The sequence below is a fragment of the Coloeus monedula genome (assembly GCF_965178545.1).
Source record: "Coloeus monedula genome assembly, chromosome: 11".
In the NCBI taxonomy this organism is placed as follows: Eukaryota; Metazoa; Chordata; class Aves; order Passeriformes; family Corvidae; genus Coloeus; species Coloeus monedula.
Window position 1 is genome coordinate 14793256 of NC_138791.1, and position 17181 is coordinate 14810436.

Sequence of the window (17181 nt, forward strand, 5' to 3'; positions counted from 1 at the left end):
ACCCCTCTCCTCTCTGTATCTCAGTCACAAATAAAAGCCTAGAAAGCCTCCTGCCCACTCCTTCTGCAAGAAGGCAGTTAAACAGAAAGCAGCACAATTCACAATTTAGGTAAACAGGCTGCTTTCATACCAGTTGCCCAAGCTATTACTATCACATCAGCTACATATTTGTCTTCTTGAAGCCCACAGTAAAATTCCCTGCCATTTCAAAGGGTGCAGGATTTTGCATTCCAGGCTGACAGCAAACATTTTTGAGAGCCACTTTTTAATGGGGCACAGATTTCTGCTGAGGTTTGGCTAGTCTGCACCAGCTGAAATGTAACTGTATAAAGGACCAGCAGCAAAAGCAGCCAAAAGCTGCAAAACCAGACAAAGCAGGAATAAAACGGCAAAAAACTTTATTATAAAGGCCTGTAGGAACAGCTGCAGAAGCAACCAAAGCAGGGGTAAAATGGTGAAAAAGGAAGACTCCTTCCTTTCTCCCTCCTTTCTGAATCACAACTTTGGAGGAAGAAAAACACCTCTGGAAGTGGGACCCCAGCTGTGCTTCCACAAGAAAACAGAAGGTAATAAACCCATGCAAGTACCAGCCTTTTCCTTCCCTCGTTGGTGAATGGATCCCTTTTTAGAGCACTTTGCCCACAAATCAATGACTGGATCCTGCCTCACCCGTGCCAGGCAAAGCCACCCATCCCCAAGGCAGAGCCATCTGTCCTTGGCGCCCACAAGGACTGGGGACAGCCAAAGTTGACTTCAGCCCATCTGGGCAACCCGAACTGCTTTTCCCCATCCCACCCTCTGGCACTTCCCCTCTGTGCACTCACTCAGGCCTGTTGCATTCTCGAATCGCCGTCTTTATGCCGCCACCACAGGTCCTCGAGCAGGCCCCAAAGGGGCTCCAGGTGCCCCATGCTCCGTCTGTCACCGGCACCTCTCGCTCCTTGGGCACGCACATCCCAAACCTGCAGTGCTGTGTATGAAGGAGAGACATGGCAAAGGTGGGACTGTGTTGCTTTGCATTATGAGCGACTAACAGTGACAAGCCTGGGCAACAAGACTCAGCCTCATTTATTTCTCAGCCACACACGATGATTTTGCAATCAAATAAAACTGAACTACTTTATGTTTTGCCTGTCACCCCCATATTTTTCTTTCTCTGTACCCTTAAATGGCAAAGTGAAGGCAAGGTGCTGAGTCCATGGAATGATTTATGGGATGAAGACTGAGGACAATAGCAATCACTGAATATTCCCTGCTTACTGGTGCTGAGCAGCACAGCAAAGCTCACAGCACTGGCTTTTCAAAAAGCTGCTTTATCTGATTTCCTGGAGAGCTGCAGAAACTGTGCCGTGCCAGGGGAGGAGACAGGCAATGAGGAGAAACACCAGGGAAAACTCAAACCTCCCGACAGCTATCCAGCAGCAAACTTCCAAATCCAAAAGGCAAATAAAATAGAAAAATGAATTCCTCAACCCAAAGTGTTTTTTTCTTTTACACTCAGACATAACATGGGACTTGCCAAGACCTGGTCTACACTTCCATTTTCCAGCTATGACTCTTGCTTTCTTTTGTTTGGAAAACCAGATTAAGTTATCTTGGCAAGCCCCCCATCCCCATTTTCATGGTATAAATTGCGTCCTTTGGGGTATGTTTACCAGATGTACTAAACAGACTTCTGCAGAAGTGAGCTCTAGAGAAGAGTCACCTTCTGGCCTCACCAGAGTGGATGAAAAGATGTCCCCTCTCAGTGAACAGTACTTGCTACAGTTGATTTAAACCCAGAGATATGCAGATGCCTAAATCTTTGTAATTATGGGAAGCCCAAACATTGCTGATTGCTCACAGATTTCAAGAGGCTACAGACTACAGATTATAGGTAGAGAGCATCACTAAAATATTCCCTTGCAGTATTTCTGTGCACCAGGTGCTGTTCAGATCTGATGATCTTTATGGAAACAGGGTCAAATTCGCTGATGCATCATGTTTTTCCACCCCTTTCACTAATAGCACAACGTTGTGTCAAGACACACCACAAGCTCATCCCGCTTTTTTAGACACCCTTATGAACCACATTGGATAAAGCTATCTAGGAAAACAGAGCAGAATCAAGCTGTCATGGGGCTCTGCATCCCACAGGACACCAGCTCTGCAGCACACGGACACCTTTTGCCCATGAAGGCTGACTTGTTACATTGCTTTGCTGATGAAGAAAGCTGATCTCAGGTGCATTTACCCATGGACATGGTTTGCAGGACAGCTGAAGAACTCATAATTTGAGTTCTGCATGTGGTGTTTGCTCAGAGACAAGCATGGTCTCTAGGATGCAACATGCCCGAGATTTGCTTTCATCTGAAGATCTGATTCCCCAGACAAAACTGACTACAACCCATCTGCTACAGTAAAGGACAGCAATAAAATCAGCTGAAATGCCTGTTTCTTTGCTGCAGGATGAACACTTATGATGTACAACTCCTCCTGGCATTTAGAGGTTGAAAACCTGAAGGTTGGGGTCCCTATACAGGTCCAAAGAGGTCTGACAGCTATCATTAAATAACAGAAATACATGACACCAATCCAACAGTGCTGTCCCAGTGGAGAACTTCTTGCAGCAATGTTGATGCTCACAGCTAAATATCTAACTAGAGACATGCTTGGCACCACTGACCCAGGGAAGATGACTGAATAGCTAACTAGTGAATGAACACAGCTAACAGACCGTGACATGACCTATATGTCTCCCATCCTATGGTTGAGTATTAACCAGGAAGTCATCTACATCCATTGATTTTATTAAAAATTTGGGGTTAGGAGTTGATGGTAAAGCAAAGCGGGGGAAAAGAGCAGCTGTTTTAAATAAATTGCAAGATTACCTTATGAAAATGAAATGGTGTTTCTTGGAACCACACTGTGAACAGCCTGGCTATGCAACCTTTGTGCCTTTCATATTTTAAAAATAATTTCTATGTTGAGATACAGCAAGAAAAACTAAAAAGCCTGCCAGGGTCCTCTTTCCTATAACCTTACAGCTCACAGAATGAAGAGAATAAAAGGAGGGTTGTCTGGAGCAAATTCAGAGTATCTTAGACACACAGTGGAGCTGGAGAGCACTGGCAGGGATGGAAGATATTACAGCAGAATTTCCTTTCCTTTGTCTTGCCACTGGAGTTCCAGATAATTCACCAAATCCAGTTCCCATCCTTGGGCTGGCTGGCTGAATGGAGTAGCAGGGGACAGAATGGGGTGTGCAGCTCCATGCATGCATAAGAGATACACTACCTGCTGCCACAGGGCAGCAGACACAAATCATTACTATTCAACTACTCTTCTGTTACCATTCTTTAAACAGGCCTGAAAACCACAAGGGAGAGCGGCCCAAATTTACAATCCTCTTTATTTTCTTTCAGAGATTTATCTCCACCCAACAACGAGCTGGTTCTGTGGAACATGATAAAACCACCACCCAGCAAAGCCAGACTCTGGGCTGGCCTTATGGTTTGATTTAGCACTATCAGATTCAGGGTCCTCACATGCAAAATATGCATAAGTTAATACTCCCATGTTGTTTTAATGCCCTTGATTTAAGAGTAAATGTAGAGCCCAGTTAAATCTACATCCAGTAGTTTTAGCTAGATCTCTTTTTTTAGCTATTCAGGCTCTCTTATTTCCAAAGATATCTCCATAAAAAATGGTATGGTATTTTCTCCATCTGCCAACCCATACAGCACAGGCTTTAAACATGCAGACTTGAGCCATTAGTCAGCAAGCAGCAGTTTGACAGAGCTCCTGGCCACAGCAGAGTACCAAAATAGCAATTTATTCCAAGGGAAAGCACTTCAGACTCGCACCTCAGCACTTTACAAGCCCAAGTAAATACTAAGCAGGACAGAGTTTATGATGATCCAAACTTTAAGCTTGAGTTAGACGAACACACAGACAGAAAATTACTCTGTAAAGCCCTTTTGTGAGAACACATTTAAATGCCTGAACATGAGTGGGCTGCATTAGCTTTTCTTAAGAGCCCATCTGCACTCAGCTGAGAAGTTGAGATCACACTTGTCTAATTTGTCTAAACTTGTCAAATTGTCTAAATTTGTGGCCTGAAATGTTTTTTGCTCACATGGTCTTTATGAACAGCCATGCAGCTGGACACTGATGACATGAGGCAGCTCTGAAGGGGTGCTGATCTACTCAGCTGCTGCTCTTTGCACATCACTCTGGTCATACCCAAAGGTAAGTGCAGGTTTGTTGCAGCCCAGATTTTTGGAATTCCAAGAAAATTTCAAGGTTATTGCTGATCTTTCAGCAGTGAGCAGATCCCAAGCTCACCAACAGAGAAGCTGAGGGCACAAGGTCTCAAGTCAGGGACTCCACAGATACCTACACTTTAGCATATGTATCAAAACAGGGGGATTTTACACAAAAACATTAAATAGACATTCCAACCATATCTCTAATGCACATTCTCAACCATAAAAACAAATCTGCAACTGCACTTTTCCCTAATAAAGGAAGGCAAATTGATACATGATGCTCATTGTCCTGAAGGAAATCAGTCAAGCGTCATTGAACAATCGAGTTTTCAGACACATGGAACAAAAGATGAATTACCAAAGAGTTCCACAACCTGTATGGAAAACTATATTTAAAACAACATCCAGAATTTCTTTTAAAATACATTTGAGAGAATATGATTTAAAGCTTTGACTCTTTCAAAAAAATCCAATTATTGTTATTATTAATACTAATTATATAATAATAGTAATAATATTGCTCTTAAGAGCTGGAAAAGCAAAATTTTAAGCTATACCATGTAGAATAACATCACACTATTTTTACTAGACACAGATGGACAATACTTTTGTTCAGACACAAATGGTAAGAACCAGTTAGCATTTTTATTCAAAAGCTTCAGTATCTCAATAAAAGAAAAATCCTCTCAACTATTTTTCTGCAGATACGAACAACTAAAAATTAAACACTTATCCTAGAAACCACAATGCTAGCTGGAAATTAACATTGCATGTGGAAATTGAAAGTTTCTATGAATTACTGCCAAAAATGTTCCATACAGAAAATGTCAACCAATTCTATATTTTACTCTGAAGTTGTCAAGATGAAAAGCCAGCTGACAAGTTTACGTTACACAGAATTACTAATTGCTCACATCACATAGGCGATTTCTAACAAAAGCTTAGGGAAGCTTTGCAGAAGTTTTGCTCAAAAGTTCACTCAAGGGCATGAATTTAAAAAGATAAGCACTCCAGAAGGAATTTAAACAATGTTATGCTAAGCAGCCAACTTCAATCACGTTATCTGGGCTAGAGATGGCCCAGGCACCACCGGGCTTGAAACACATCGAGCTGCTTTGGGCTTCCACTACTGCAGTCAGAGCCATGCCCCACACAACTGGCATTAGGGTAGGATGATTTTGACTGATATCCTCAGCCTGAACCCAAGGAAATAGAGCCACGAAGGCTCAAACCACCAGGTATTACAGACCTTTCCAGGCTCACATTCTGTCCCATCAGCCCAAGGTGTGTGTTGGGTTCGACATCCCTTGTGAGCACCATCAACGTTGATACACCAAAGTCGTCGACACTGCATCTGCTTAAGTGATTGCAGAGATCGAAACATTAAATAAGTGCCATATGCCTTACCAGACAGACAATCCTTTATGAAATTATCCCCCTAGGATGTATCATTAACTCACAAGCTTGACAGTAAGTTGATGGATTGTGGGTCTGCCATTCATCCAAACCCAGGAGACCTTATTTTGCTCTGGCAAAACCAGGAAAAATAAGGTGTGAAATTTCACTTACCATATAGGGGCACACTTGGGATCCGGGTCCAAAAATTAACTCACATTGTTTGTTGACGTCATAAATCAGCCCTGGGAGCTGCTGAGGCAATGTGTAAGTTCTTGATGAAGGTTCATCAAGCAAACACTCCCCATAACCAGTGCTACAACACAAATCAGAACAATGGAGTTAAACAGGAGGCGATGAGATCAGAAACCACTTGTGTTTGCCTGAATTAGCCTTTGGGCAGTTGTACACCACATTTGCCACATTTAACAAGCACTACAAGAGCTACTGCAAACTCATGCACAGGAGGATGTGTTACCCATCCACCACCACCCTTATACTGTGACAACAACCATCCACCACAGCACAGTCAGCTACCCTGGCAAAACCATTTCTGAGTGTGCATTTAGTTGCTGAGCAAGTGCTGGTACATTTTTATAAAGAATTCAGAAAGAAAAAGAATTGATTAGTGTCTTGGGGTGACTTTATGATGTGTATCCTCTATCACTGCCCTATGCCCAGAAATTAATTTTTGTACCTTTCAATGCCTTTAAACTGAGCCTGAGAGGGGGAAGGAAAAACTGAGCAGAACTTTTTCAAAGCAGTTTGCAGCTTGTTCAAGGTGACACAGAGATAGAGACTTTTTTTTCAGCTGCGGCAGGAGAGCGAGAGGGAAGGGAAGCACCCGGCTTGCTTTTCTCTCCAGCCAGCTTTTGGCAGTTTTTTTTCCTCAGCTTTTTTTTTTTCCTTTGGGGAGTTGAACTTTTGTTTTCCTGGGACTTCGTTTCTTTCCCCCTTTCTCTCTGCTGGACTGTTTCAACATCAGAATACATTGGGAGGACCTTCCACCAAGGCCTTGGCCCTGGAAGTGGGCCCACCACCGTGTCCCAGCTCCAAGGAGCGGGAAAGAGAGATCTACGGAAGGACTCTGAAATTTTCCCAGGTTTCTCTCAGCAGGGTGAGGGGTTTTATTATTTAGCATTATTATCCTTTTCCTGTGTGTTTGTTAAATAAATAGTTTTTATCTCTTTCACTTTCCTTCGAGGAAAATTTATTTTTCCTGAGCCTGGTTGGTTATGCCTTCTCTCAGAGGATATATTTCTAAATTTGACCAAACTGGCACAGAACTGCCCAAGGGACTGAGCTCCTGGATTTGCCAGAACACCATCATGGTTCTCATTCTGTTCCACATCACAACACATGGGAAGGCATCACAGCAAAATGGGCGAATCGCTGTGCATCAAACTGAACCGTGGGCTCCTGGAACGGTGCTCCCACCATGGATTAGTGCCAGGGCTTTATCTTGACCTGTGGAGCAGAAAGGCAGATTCAAATCTGCCTTCTAAAACACAGCTCCGTATCTGGGCCACAGGGCTTGGAAAAGTCATTCTTCAGGTTTGAGGAGAACACACATTCCTTAAAAGCAATATCCATGGGGGAAGACTTGTTCTTCCCCATTGAGAGGCTGGTCCTTGCCAGCTTATCATGAGGTTGAACTGGCAGGGGTGCATTCCTGCTCTATGTAAAGGATGTGTGCACACACAAATCCCTCTGATTTCTTCCAAACGCTGCACACTAGGACTCCAAATTAACCAAAGAACTCTATGGGACACATGCACATGTGAAAACAGCCCAACACATGCATATGCAAGGCCTTACTCCAGAAATTCAGTGATGTACTTCCTACTGCATTTTGACCACATCCAGGGATTGGTGTAGAAGTTCAGTGTTGGTGCCATGACATGCTGTTGATTTTTACCTCCATCTTCCTTGCACTTGTGATTGTCATCATGTGGCATGTTAAATCTAAGAGAAAAGGAGCAGCAAAAGGAAGAGTCAGTTAACAGGCAAACATCAGGTATCCAGCATAGCAAGGGCAACAGTGTGAACAAAATGCAAGCAAACCCAAGACTTTTTCCTAAATATGCTGCTGACAGATATTACAGAATAAAAGTACTAATACACACATATTCATAACAAATTCAGAAGTGTTAACTAACAGGGTTTCTAGCACTCATCTGGAAAAAGCTGTGCAGCACCCTGCTAAGCTGTCTACTCTGTGCCTGCATATATTTAGCCAGAGAAGTCCTCCAGGGAGCCTGGAGGAAGATGCAAATCCAGCTGCAGTTTCCTTTTCAGCTGATGGCTGCTATCCTGCAGACAGGCTGGAGTCTGGCCCCACCCTCATAAAAATGGCAAATACTTTGGAACTGACCACAGATTCAAGAGTTGATCTAAGGGAATTCTGAAGGAGATTAGTGATTTGAGCCCACTGACTGCAGACCCTCATGCACACAGGCAATACCATGTTGGATGCAAAATATTTTCTATCCTGGGCCACACTGCTGCCTAAGTGGGGTTACACCAGGGATAGACTTGGCTCTTATACTTTATGTGGCAGGTTTACAAAATGCCATCAAGCATTGGTATCAGCAGAAACCAACATGAAGTTTGCAGCACATGACACTTTGAAGAATGTGGTAAATTCGCTAATGGAGACAAAGTGGCTTAAAGTGCTGCGCTGTTTGAAGTGGAGAAGGGGAAGTGACCTGGTGTGATCCTGTGTTCCAAGGCTGGGGAGTTTGTATCTCATTAAGATTACCTCCAACAAACCACCGTTTTACTCTGCTCTCTGAAAAAAAGAGCACAGAGGCACTTCTTGCTCGGGAGCACTGCTAAGCCCCCCAGCAGCTCTGGGGCAGCATCAGCGAAGGAATTAGCCACAGGTTAGGTGTGGGTAACACCAAAACTTCAGGGACTTTCTGTCAGGAAGTCCCATTTAAATAAATACTACTGTGGTTAAAAATAGACTGTCTCAGCCAGCTCTCCATGAAGAAAAACAGAGTTTAGAACAATGAGAGATCTGTTCCCAAGTACTCATCCATCCCACACCTACAGACCTCCACTGCAAAGCAGGCGTGTGGTGGTTTGGGACTTAGGTTTTTCTCAGATTGTATCCAGGGGTAAAGGACTATGTGATCTCAGATGATTTTTTTCATGACTGTTTAGTAGTGAGAAAAAGTCTCAGTAGTGAGAAAAAGCAAAAATAATTTGAAAGAAATTTCCGCTGGAGGAGGTGCATCTTGAATGGCAGCGCCTCTTCTGGGGATGTTCAGCAGCACCAGATTTTCCATGGTGAAACAGTTCAAGAGGTGGGTCAGGCTCACTTATACACCCCATCACCTCCCAGATGCCCTGGGTAAGTTCCTCCTTCACACAGCTGCTGCACTGCCTTCACCTGCACCACACAGAGGTGTGGGACAAGTTGTGGCAGGTCTCTGAGGACCTGCTCTCAGAGAAGACTTCAGTCCCAAAAGATAGTTGAGATGTGCCAGCATCTCTTGCCCTGGTCCTCCCCAAGGCACCCAGCACCTCCCAACTCTGCCCAAAATCCTGGCTAGTTCCAATGGTTTGGCTAATACATCATTGCTTAGGTGCTGCTTGTGGTACTCTGTCATTCATCCTCCCCAAAACATGACTGTGCTGGTTTTGCTGCTCTCAGGTAGGCTCTAGAGCACCCCACAGTTTCATCTACCTCAGTGGTGCATCTTCTAGCCAAGTACATTGATCTCCCCCACAAATAATTAGGCTCAGCAGTACCAATTCCCAGCCTGGCTGGCAAGCCCTAGTTAGCATAAATCTTGGGCTATTTAAATGTAAATGTATTTACATAAAACATACACATGGCCAAGTTCATGTGCTATTGTGAAAGCAGTGCTCAGTCCATTATCTTCACTAATTGAACAGCTTCTGTATGGGTCACAGACTGTGCCCAGCTCTGCCAGACCTAGGAGAGAACAGAGAGGTTTATGATAGAAAAAAGAAATGTCACTCACAGTTCAGCACAGGCAACTAATATTGTCACTACAAAAAAAGTTATTAAAAGACAAAGAAAAGGTTTTCCTTACCCAGAGTATCACATTTGTCGTGTGCTCTACAAATATCCTGTCTGAAAGCAGAACAGACCTGACACATTAATTCTCAATGCAGCAGGGAGTTAAGGTACAAGCACAGTGACAATAGCAGAAACAACTCTTGGTCCTCCAACGGACCTTCTCATGCTGGTTTGCCACATCATCCAGAGTCCAAACTAACTCCCCACCACAGTCAGAGTTTTTCATCTTATGTTAAACCCATGGGCAGACCTTAGACAGTCTTGAACCTCTCAAAGTCATCTCTTGTTATGGCGGACACATGCTCCCACAACTGCAAATATCATTACAACCACATCAAAACCTGAACATTTGCCATATATTACATGCTCACGGCCCCTGACACACAAATGGCTACAGTTTTCATGAGAATATTCACCACACCTGGTAACAAGCACAGCTGTATCATGCCGAAGGTGACTTCCCTCTGGGTGGTTTTGGGATTGCTGCCATTGGCAGAAGTTTTTTAATGTTGTCTGGGCATTGTAAGATATTGCAGGGCCATCCTGATAAGCAACACACAGAAAGCAGGTATTTTAATTATTCATGACAATGCTCACTACAAATGCCATTGTCAAGTAGAAGGTGAAGAAAATAATTTCCATTACCTGCTCATTATGTATCACGATCAATTTCACAATAACAATATTAATTAAATTTCCAATGCTTGGGTCTTTGTAGATAGAAGCCACCTGTTTCAGAAAGCAATATTTGGAATTATTGTTAACATTCAAGGAAATAAACAATTAAGACAACACACATATTCTCCATTTTGCAACTGTTTTTTCTCCTGGGCTGGGCTACTCTTCTGCCCTGCTCAGTGCTCTGACGCTACTTGGTGAGACCTCCTGGCAGAAGCACAATTTTGGAATGGAAAAAACCTGCTGGTATCACAGAAACCCAACATTTCCTTTTGCTTTAGCACACATTTTACCAAATTAAAGGATCATTCTGCTCTGAGACATAAAGACCACCAACCAAGACTGCCAAAAGCAACTTAAGTCTTCCAAGTGCCTGATTTTGACATGGACAGTTTCAGACCACATATTCATTGTACTTCTGTCCTCCAACAGGATGAACATCCCTCCAGAGACACAAATATGCTGGATACTCCCTTCCAGTCACTGTGAATCTACAGAACTGCCTGTCTGGAGACTGCACTACTGCATCTTAGTACCTGCAGCTACTGAAGTGCTTGTCCTCAGCCTGGAAAGCCAACTTGAGAACTATGCTAAGGATCAAGGTGACCACAGGCTCCTTCTTGCAACAGCAATGAAGTCAGGCAACTGCATAACCTATCAGCATCAGTTCAAAGTACCTTTTTAACTCAGCTGTTATTTCACGTCGGCTTAAACAATAAGAGGAGTACAGCATGGGGACTAAACAACCAGTGATACTGCTCATGGGGTCTGATGTTCAGAAAGCTGGAAGAGAGAGGTGTGAGAAAGACCAGGAAGCATGAGGAGTCTGGGAAAGAAGACTCTAGCCAGCATTTTCCAGCCAAGTTTTACCAATTTTTAATGTAACCCCAGCATTATTTCCATGCCTAGGCAAGGCAAGGTGATGCTGCATATGAACGCAGCAGAGAGGGGCTCTGTGACCACTAGAAAATGATTAGTGTGTGAATCTACTTGCCCTGGTTGAACACTCACTATTGACATCAGGGTTAAGACATAGTGCTGTAGGTTGGCTCCGTGGTAGGCGACCATTCTGCTGTCAGCCACCACCATCACCTCCACAAAACGTGGGTAGGACAAGAACCGCTTAGTTCGCTTGTGGCTCTTCTTTTCACCGATGGTCCCTGCCTTGTTGCTGTCCCCAGAAAAAGCATTCACTTCCAGGCTATGTTTCAACATCTCCACGTCAGATAATATGCTGCTCTCTGCCCACTGCCTTCTCCAGTGTTTCCGCTTGTTCTTTTTGTGACTGTGGTCATGATCTATGGACAAAAGGCAGAAAAAAACAAAGTACATTCTGGAGTGAATAAAATTAATACCATGTGTATGTTAAGTCAAAATACTTATTACCTCAACAAAGTTGTGTGGGCTTGCTCTAAATAAGCAGGGAACTGAAACAGAAGCACTCTGTGGAAGCCCACCATGTAATCCAACATCTAAGGCTTAATTTTTAAAGCTATCTTGGGGAGGCCAGTGGCACTTAAGAGGTGGACATTCCCTGCAGCAGAACCAGCTTCTGGCCCGTGCAGAAGGGATGGAGCCCTGCAATGGTAATTAGCCACTTGCAGCAGCAGTGTGAGGATTCTGGGCACGTCCAAGGTGGCCAGGAAACCACAGGAAACAAAGGTCCAAATCCTGTATTTCTAACTCAGGCATGAAGGACAGCAGGATTTGGCCTTCATAGCAAAGCAATTATATATGATTTATTTCTGTCTCTAACAATAAAACGGCTGGGCTTCAGTTTCCCCCCCTCCCTTTATTATTCTGTGCTACAGGAATGGTAAAGGTCATCTAATAGCACAGCTGCCAACTGGCGAAAGAATAGAATTCAGGAAGTTTCACATATACTGCTTTTGATATTCAATTAGGCCAAACATAAAAGCAGCCTGAAAATACACTCCATGCTGACACAAAGACGACAAAGTAAAGAGGGAGAACAGGCATATAAAACATATGGAACGTGTACAATTAAGATTTACCATCTGATTAGTATGTAATTATAGCATTATTTGAATGTAAGAGCAAAATCAGTCTTATTTGATGCCACTTAATTTTTAATCAGTTCATCATAGGAAGTAGCTAATTGAATGTGATTCATCCACGAAAGACTGTTCACTTCTGCATTTAATATAAAGACAGATCTGAACTACTCATCTATGACTCCAGGCTACAGCCCTCATGGTCTTTGTAGCTTTAGTTTAATTTCGTCATGGTAGTGAAAAATATCACATTTCCTTATCTGACCCATTGAGTAGGTTAGAGGAAGCATAATATTAGGGGACAAAGGAATATTCAATGCTCAAACAAGACTGAAATGATATGAAACTTCCTAGTTATTTTTCCTGTGTACTTTCCTTTTAGGAATATTTGCAATAATTTCCAAAAAAAGAAATACGTTCTGCAATATCTTGGAAGGCAAAAGGTATCAGACAGCTTCTACCCATCTGAAAAATACTATCCATTTGCCCTATGTGTAAACAGGCAATAGAGTAGCTAAGAATTAAATCCTGTCTACTCTGCACTACCTAAGTCCTATAAATTCCCCTTTCTTGATATAGTCCAGACCACCTTAATACAGCAGAGAGTCTGCGGTTATTTGAGTAAGAATTCGAGAAAGCCAATGGCATTTGTGGTTATAATTGGATTGCCCTAGTTCCTCTGCTCTAATCAATGCCCTTGTGTTGGCAAGGTTGTGCTCTCATGCTGGCACCGCTTCGTGGGCAACCATGACATTATCCCAACTCAGTCAGTGCCAATCAGCTTGGGGAGCCAACTATGCATACAAATAACTTAAAGGTGAGGAGAGGACCAGACTGAGGAGAAAGTGCTACCCCCAGCCCTTCAGCCAGCTCCTCTCCTCTCTGTACCCTCAGCCCGCCACTCAAATTCCCCTTTAAAATAACTAACTTCCAAAAGGAGCAGGTGCTCAAGGAAAAATGTGTTAAGGATGGGGTGATGCTCAACAGGGCTTGAGCGAGGCTGAAGACAAGGCTGCGGAGCAAAGGCAGAGCTCTGCAGGGCCCCATGTGGGACCATGAGGTTCAGGTGCCTTCTCCTCCAACCATCCAGGCAGAGGGAAGTTAGATGGCAAAAGAAGAGGGAATTGCCGAGGATTCTTTGAAGACACCTATCACACAGGAGGTGTATAAAAGAAATTAACTGATACTCACTGGGCTTGCACTGAAATCTGGCAGCTGGTGTCACATGCTAAAAAAAACCCACACAAACCCACCCAAAACCCAGAGAGTACCATATGAAATGCCACGTCTCCTTCTGAGAGCTCTGACCTGCCCCTGAACATGGAGGGGAATCAGAGCCCAACACAGCCAGGTATGCCCAGCACAGAGGAAAAACGACTTTCCTTTTTCTTGCAGAGATTTGGCACAGTGTCACACAATCCCAGAATCATTTAGGTTGGAAAATACACTTAAGATCATCAAATCCAGTCATGAACCTAATGCTGCCAAGTGTTGGTTCAGTATCAGTGTTCTTTCCCCATCCAGCACACAAATGAAGTCAGACACATCATCCCTTCAAAAATAACCAAATCATTTCCACACACAAAGTCACTCCAACACTTGCAGCGTGGTATTTGGACGGGTCACATATTGGGTGTTTGACAGCCTGGTTACTGGAAAACCAGGCACCAGTGATGGGGATGCACTGCATGGAAATCCACTCCTAGACTTTGGTCATAGTGAACTGTTATCTTCATCCATCTTTCTTGCATGTAGGTAGTGTGCACTCACCTGTAAAAACTTAAATGCTAGTGGCTGTGCACTGCTCTCAACCCATCCGTAAAACCCTAACCATGTTAATGGGAGCTGCACACAGGCACTGCCAGGAACTGTATGTGCCTGATTCTGTTGATATCCTGCTCCATTACAATGGCCACAACAGCAGTGCTCCCATTGAATGGTGCAACGTGCTGCCCTTCCATCAAGCAGAAGGGAAATTCTCTCACATTACACAAAAAACCTGCAATTTTGCAGCATCAGCTTCCTACTGCCATACTTAACACCAGAAAAGGCTGTGATACTTTTTTTTTCTATTGTGTTAACATAGTAACAGAAATCAGGTAGAAAAATGGTTTGCTTGGCAAGTCCTGAATCTTTGCAATGACCTGAAACACATGTACTTACACATGGCAGTAGTTAGATGGGTTTAAGAAACAAAACATTTTATTTCTGCTTTGTAGAAAAAACAAACCCCAGTGAGTAGACAAACCCTTTAAAACCATGCAAACTACAGTTCAATAATTCAAGTATCAGGCAAGCCCATGCACTGATTCAACTGTTCATATTCATTTGAGAGGCAGATAAAGGCTAGAATAATGTCAATTTTACTGCATATTTTACTAAGACAACCTATGCTGTTTTCACTGTCTTCATACAGACCTGGAAGTTTATCTTAATTCTTTTTCTGTTTGGTTTCTTCGTTGTAATGTGGGACTTCCAAAGGACACCCAATCCTGTAAAAGGATATCACTTCCTGATGGCATCAACCCACTAATGTCATTTATTTTTGCTTGGGCAAGAAGCCTCAGCCCAGAACCCATTCAGCTGATTTATGGGTGTTTCCTGATGGTTAATGTACTAATGGTTAACGTAATGATCTATCACAAGAAAGAGGGCAGGGAAGACTCAGGCCCTATGTGAGTAGTTTGCCTGCATGAAAGGGTGACAGCGCAGAGTTAGGATCTGCTTTTGACATAGTAGCTATTGTTATACTAAACCCAAAAACTAAGAGAAGGAATGATCACTTATCCCAGCAGTCCTAATCCTTTCCATTTCTACATTAACTAGTCCTTGGAATAGAAAGCAATTTGCATAATTAAGTAAGACATGTAACAATTCAAGCAATTCCATTTCAGCTCCAAGTTCATAAGAGCTGCACATAGCAGTGAAAAAAAATGTACAACAGAGAGAGAGAGAGAGCAAGAGAAGGGGAAAAAAAAAAAATCTCTTTCTTGAGCTAACAACATCTCCTTGCTAGAAAAAAAGTGTGATCCTTTCAAACCAACTTATCATAGTAACTTTTTGGCATGTGTGACCTAGAATTTTTAACGAAGTTTGCCGCTCAGCTTCTAGCCCTGCTCTGATCCAGCTGCACAGATACTAAAACTATCATTTGGAAGTTAATTATTTATTGCACACCTCAATAAAACAGAATTCAGCTGAGCTCCCCTCAGGCAGTCAGTCAGTGTGTGACCCGTCTCCCTCAACTCCACAGGAGCAAACCCTGGCCAAAAGCTTCAGTACAAGCTCCAGCTATAGCTGCCTGACTGGATTTGCTGCCTGTAGCTGGTACAACAGCAGCCGCCTAAGGATCTGCCATCACTTGGGAAACACAGGGGAGAGGCAAAATGGATTTGCCTTCATGCAGAGATCAGACTGGCTGAAATCAAACCACATTTTTAGCCTCTTCTTGCCAAGAAACGGAATGGAAACTGGCGCCTCTTTAGGCCACAAACAGGTCCTAAGATGGACCAAAGGATTTTTCTAGCCCTGAGTCTGTCTTAATTCTACATCAAGATGTTTTATCTATCTATCCATCTACAGATGTATCTCAGATGGATTTGCATGAGGCAAAATTCTCACCTCTGTTACTGTGGGGTGCTATTGTGGTCAGCGTAACCCAGAGTACCTTCTCTGCCAGCAGCTTCTTGCCCTGCTCGTACAATAGCCAGGGATGAAAACATAATGGGGGACCAGCCCCTGCCTTGCCCTGTACCATACTGAGATGATCAGTCCTATGAGCAGGACTAATCCTGCCTTGCCTCTGAATAGCTCCTTGACTGTGCAACCAGAGCTGCTGCTATAGCTGGGAAGGAAAAAGAGGTTTTATTGATAGAGGTGAGATCAATCAGCTACACTGGAAGGGAAATGAAAGATCTGGGCCAGCCGGGATCCAAAGAGAAAGATATTCTGCACTAAGAGTGGAAATGAAAGTTTGCTTGATTTTTCAAACCTGTAAATGAGAAAGTGTTCAACTGCAAATTAATCTGAGCCCACTCAACTGAAATCAACTGGGGTTTCAACCTTCAGCAGCAAGAGCTGGACAAAACTGCATAGATTGAACTTTCATAGTTGGAACCACTGAAAATGCAATAAAATATCAGCACTTCCACAAATGCCACTCTTAGAGCAATATAAAGGAGGGAAGCTTTGATTTGCTCATGTTGTTCATACTTCCCTTTGAGTAAGGAAACAGTCTGGGCTCAGGACAGTTCCCTCCCAAACTGTTACAGGAGGATCAAAATCTTGGGCCTCTACAAAGAACTTTTCTTTGCTACTAAGAAAAATACTTGCATGGATGGATCATAAGCCCTCAGGACAAAGATACACCTGCCTGTTAATTTTCTCGCCTTCCTCTGCTTTGAACTTTGCACACACATTTAACTAAAGTGGTTTTCTAAATGTCCAACTGGAGCAATGTTCGGATCCACAGACAGGTCTACGTCCAGGAGCTCCTGCTGCTGAAATCAGCCCCATGTGTCAAGCCCAGAGCCTGTAATTTGTGTTTGCAATATGTGAAAATATTAAGGCCTGAAAGCAAAGCTATAAAGGCACAAGCAGCTCAGACTGGTATGAAGCATCACTGATGCAAAACCCAACAGTTCCACTCCAATTCACTCACATGTGTCTGTGACTGTAGAGACTTGGAGGTGCCAAAGCTCAAGGTGATGCTGAACCCTGATGTCTGTCAGGGTGACCCCTGCCTTTCTTCTTGCTGCTTGAACCAGAACACTGAGAACCATGGACTTGC

The 17181-nt window shown here is 43.4% G+C and overlaps 1 protein-coding gene across 1 annotated transcript in view; it reads right to left on the minus strand.

Moving 5' to 3' along the window:
• Nucleotides 1-17181, minus strand: part of ADAMTS9 (ADAM metallopeptidase with thrombospondin type 1 motif 9) — an 82609-nt gene that overhangs the window by 55754 nt on the left and 9674 nt on the right. The window contains 9 exon segments of the mRNA XM_082288835.1: nucleotides 825-970; nucleotides 5500-5604; nucleotides 5820-5961; nucleotides 7464-7610; nucleotides 9486-9591; nucleotides 9713-9753; nucleotides 10121-10242; nucleotides 10345-10428; nucleotides 11389-11675. Of these exon segments, the coding sequence (XP_082144961.1) occupies nucleotides 825-970; nucleotides 5500-5604; nucleotides 5820-5961; nucleotides 7464-7610; nucleotides 9486-9591; nucleotides 9713-9753; nucleotides 10121-10242; nucleotides 10345-10428; nucleotides 11389-11675 (1180 nt within the window).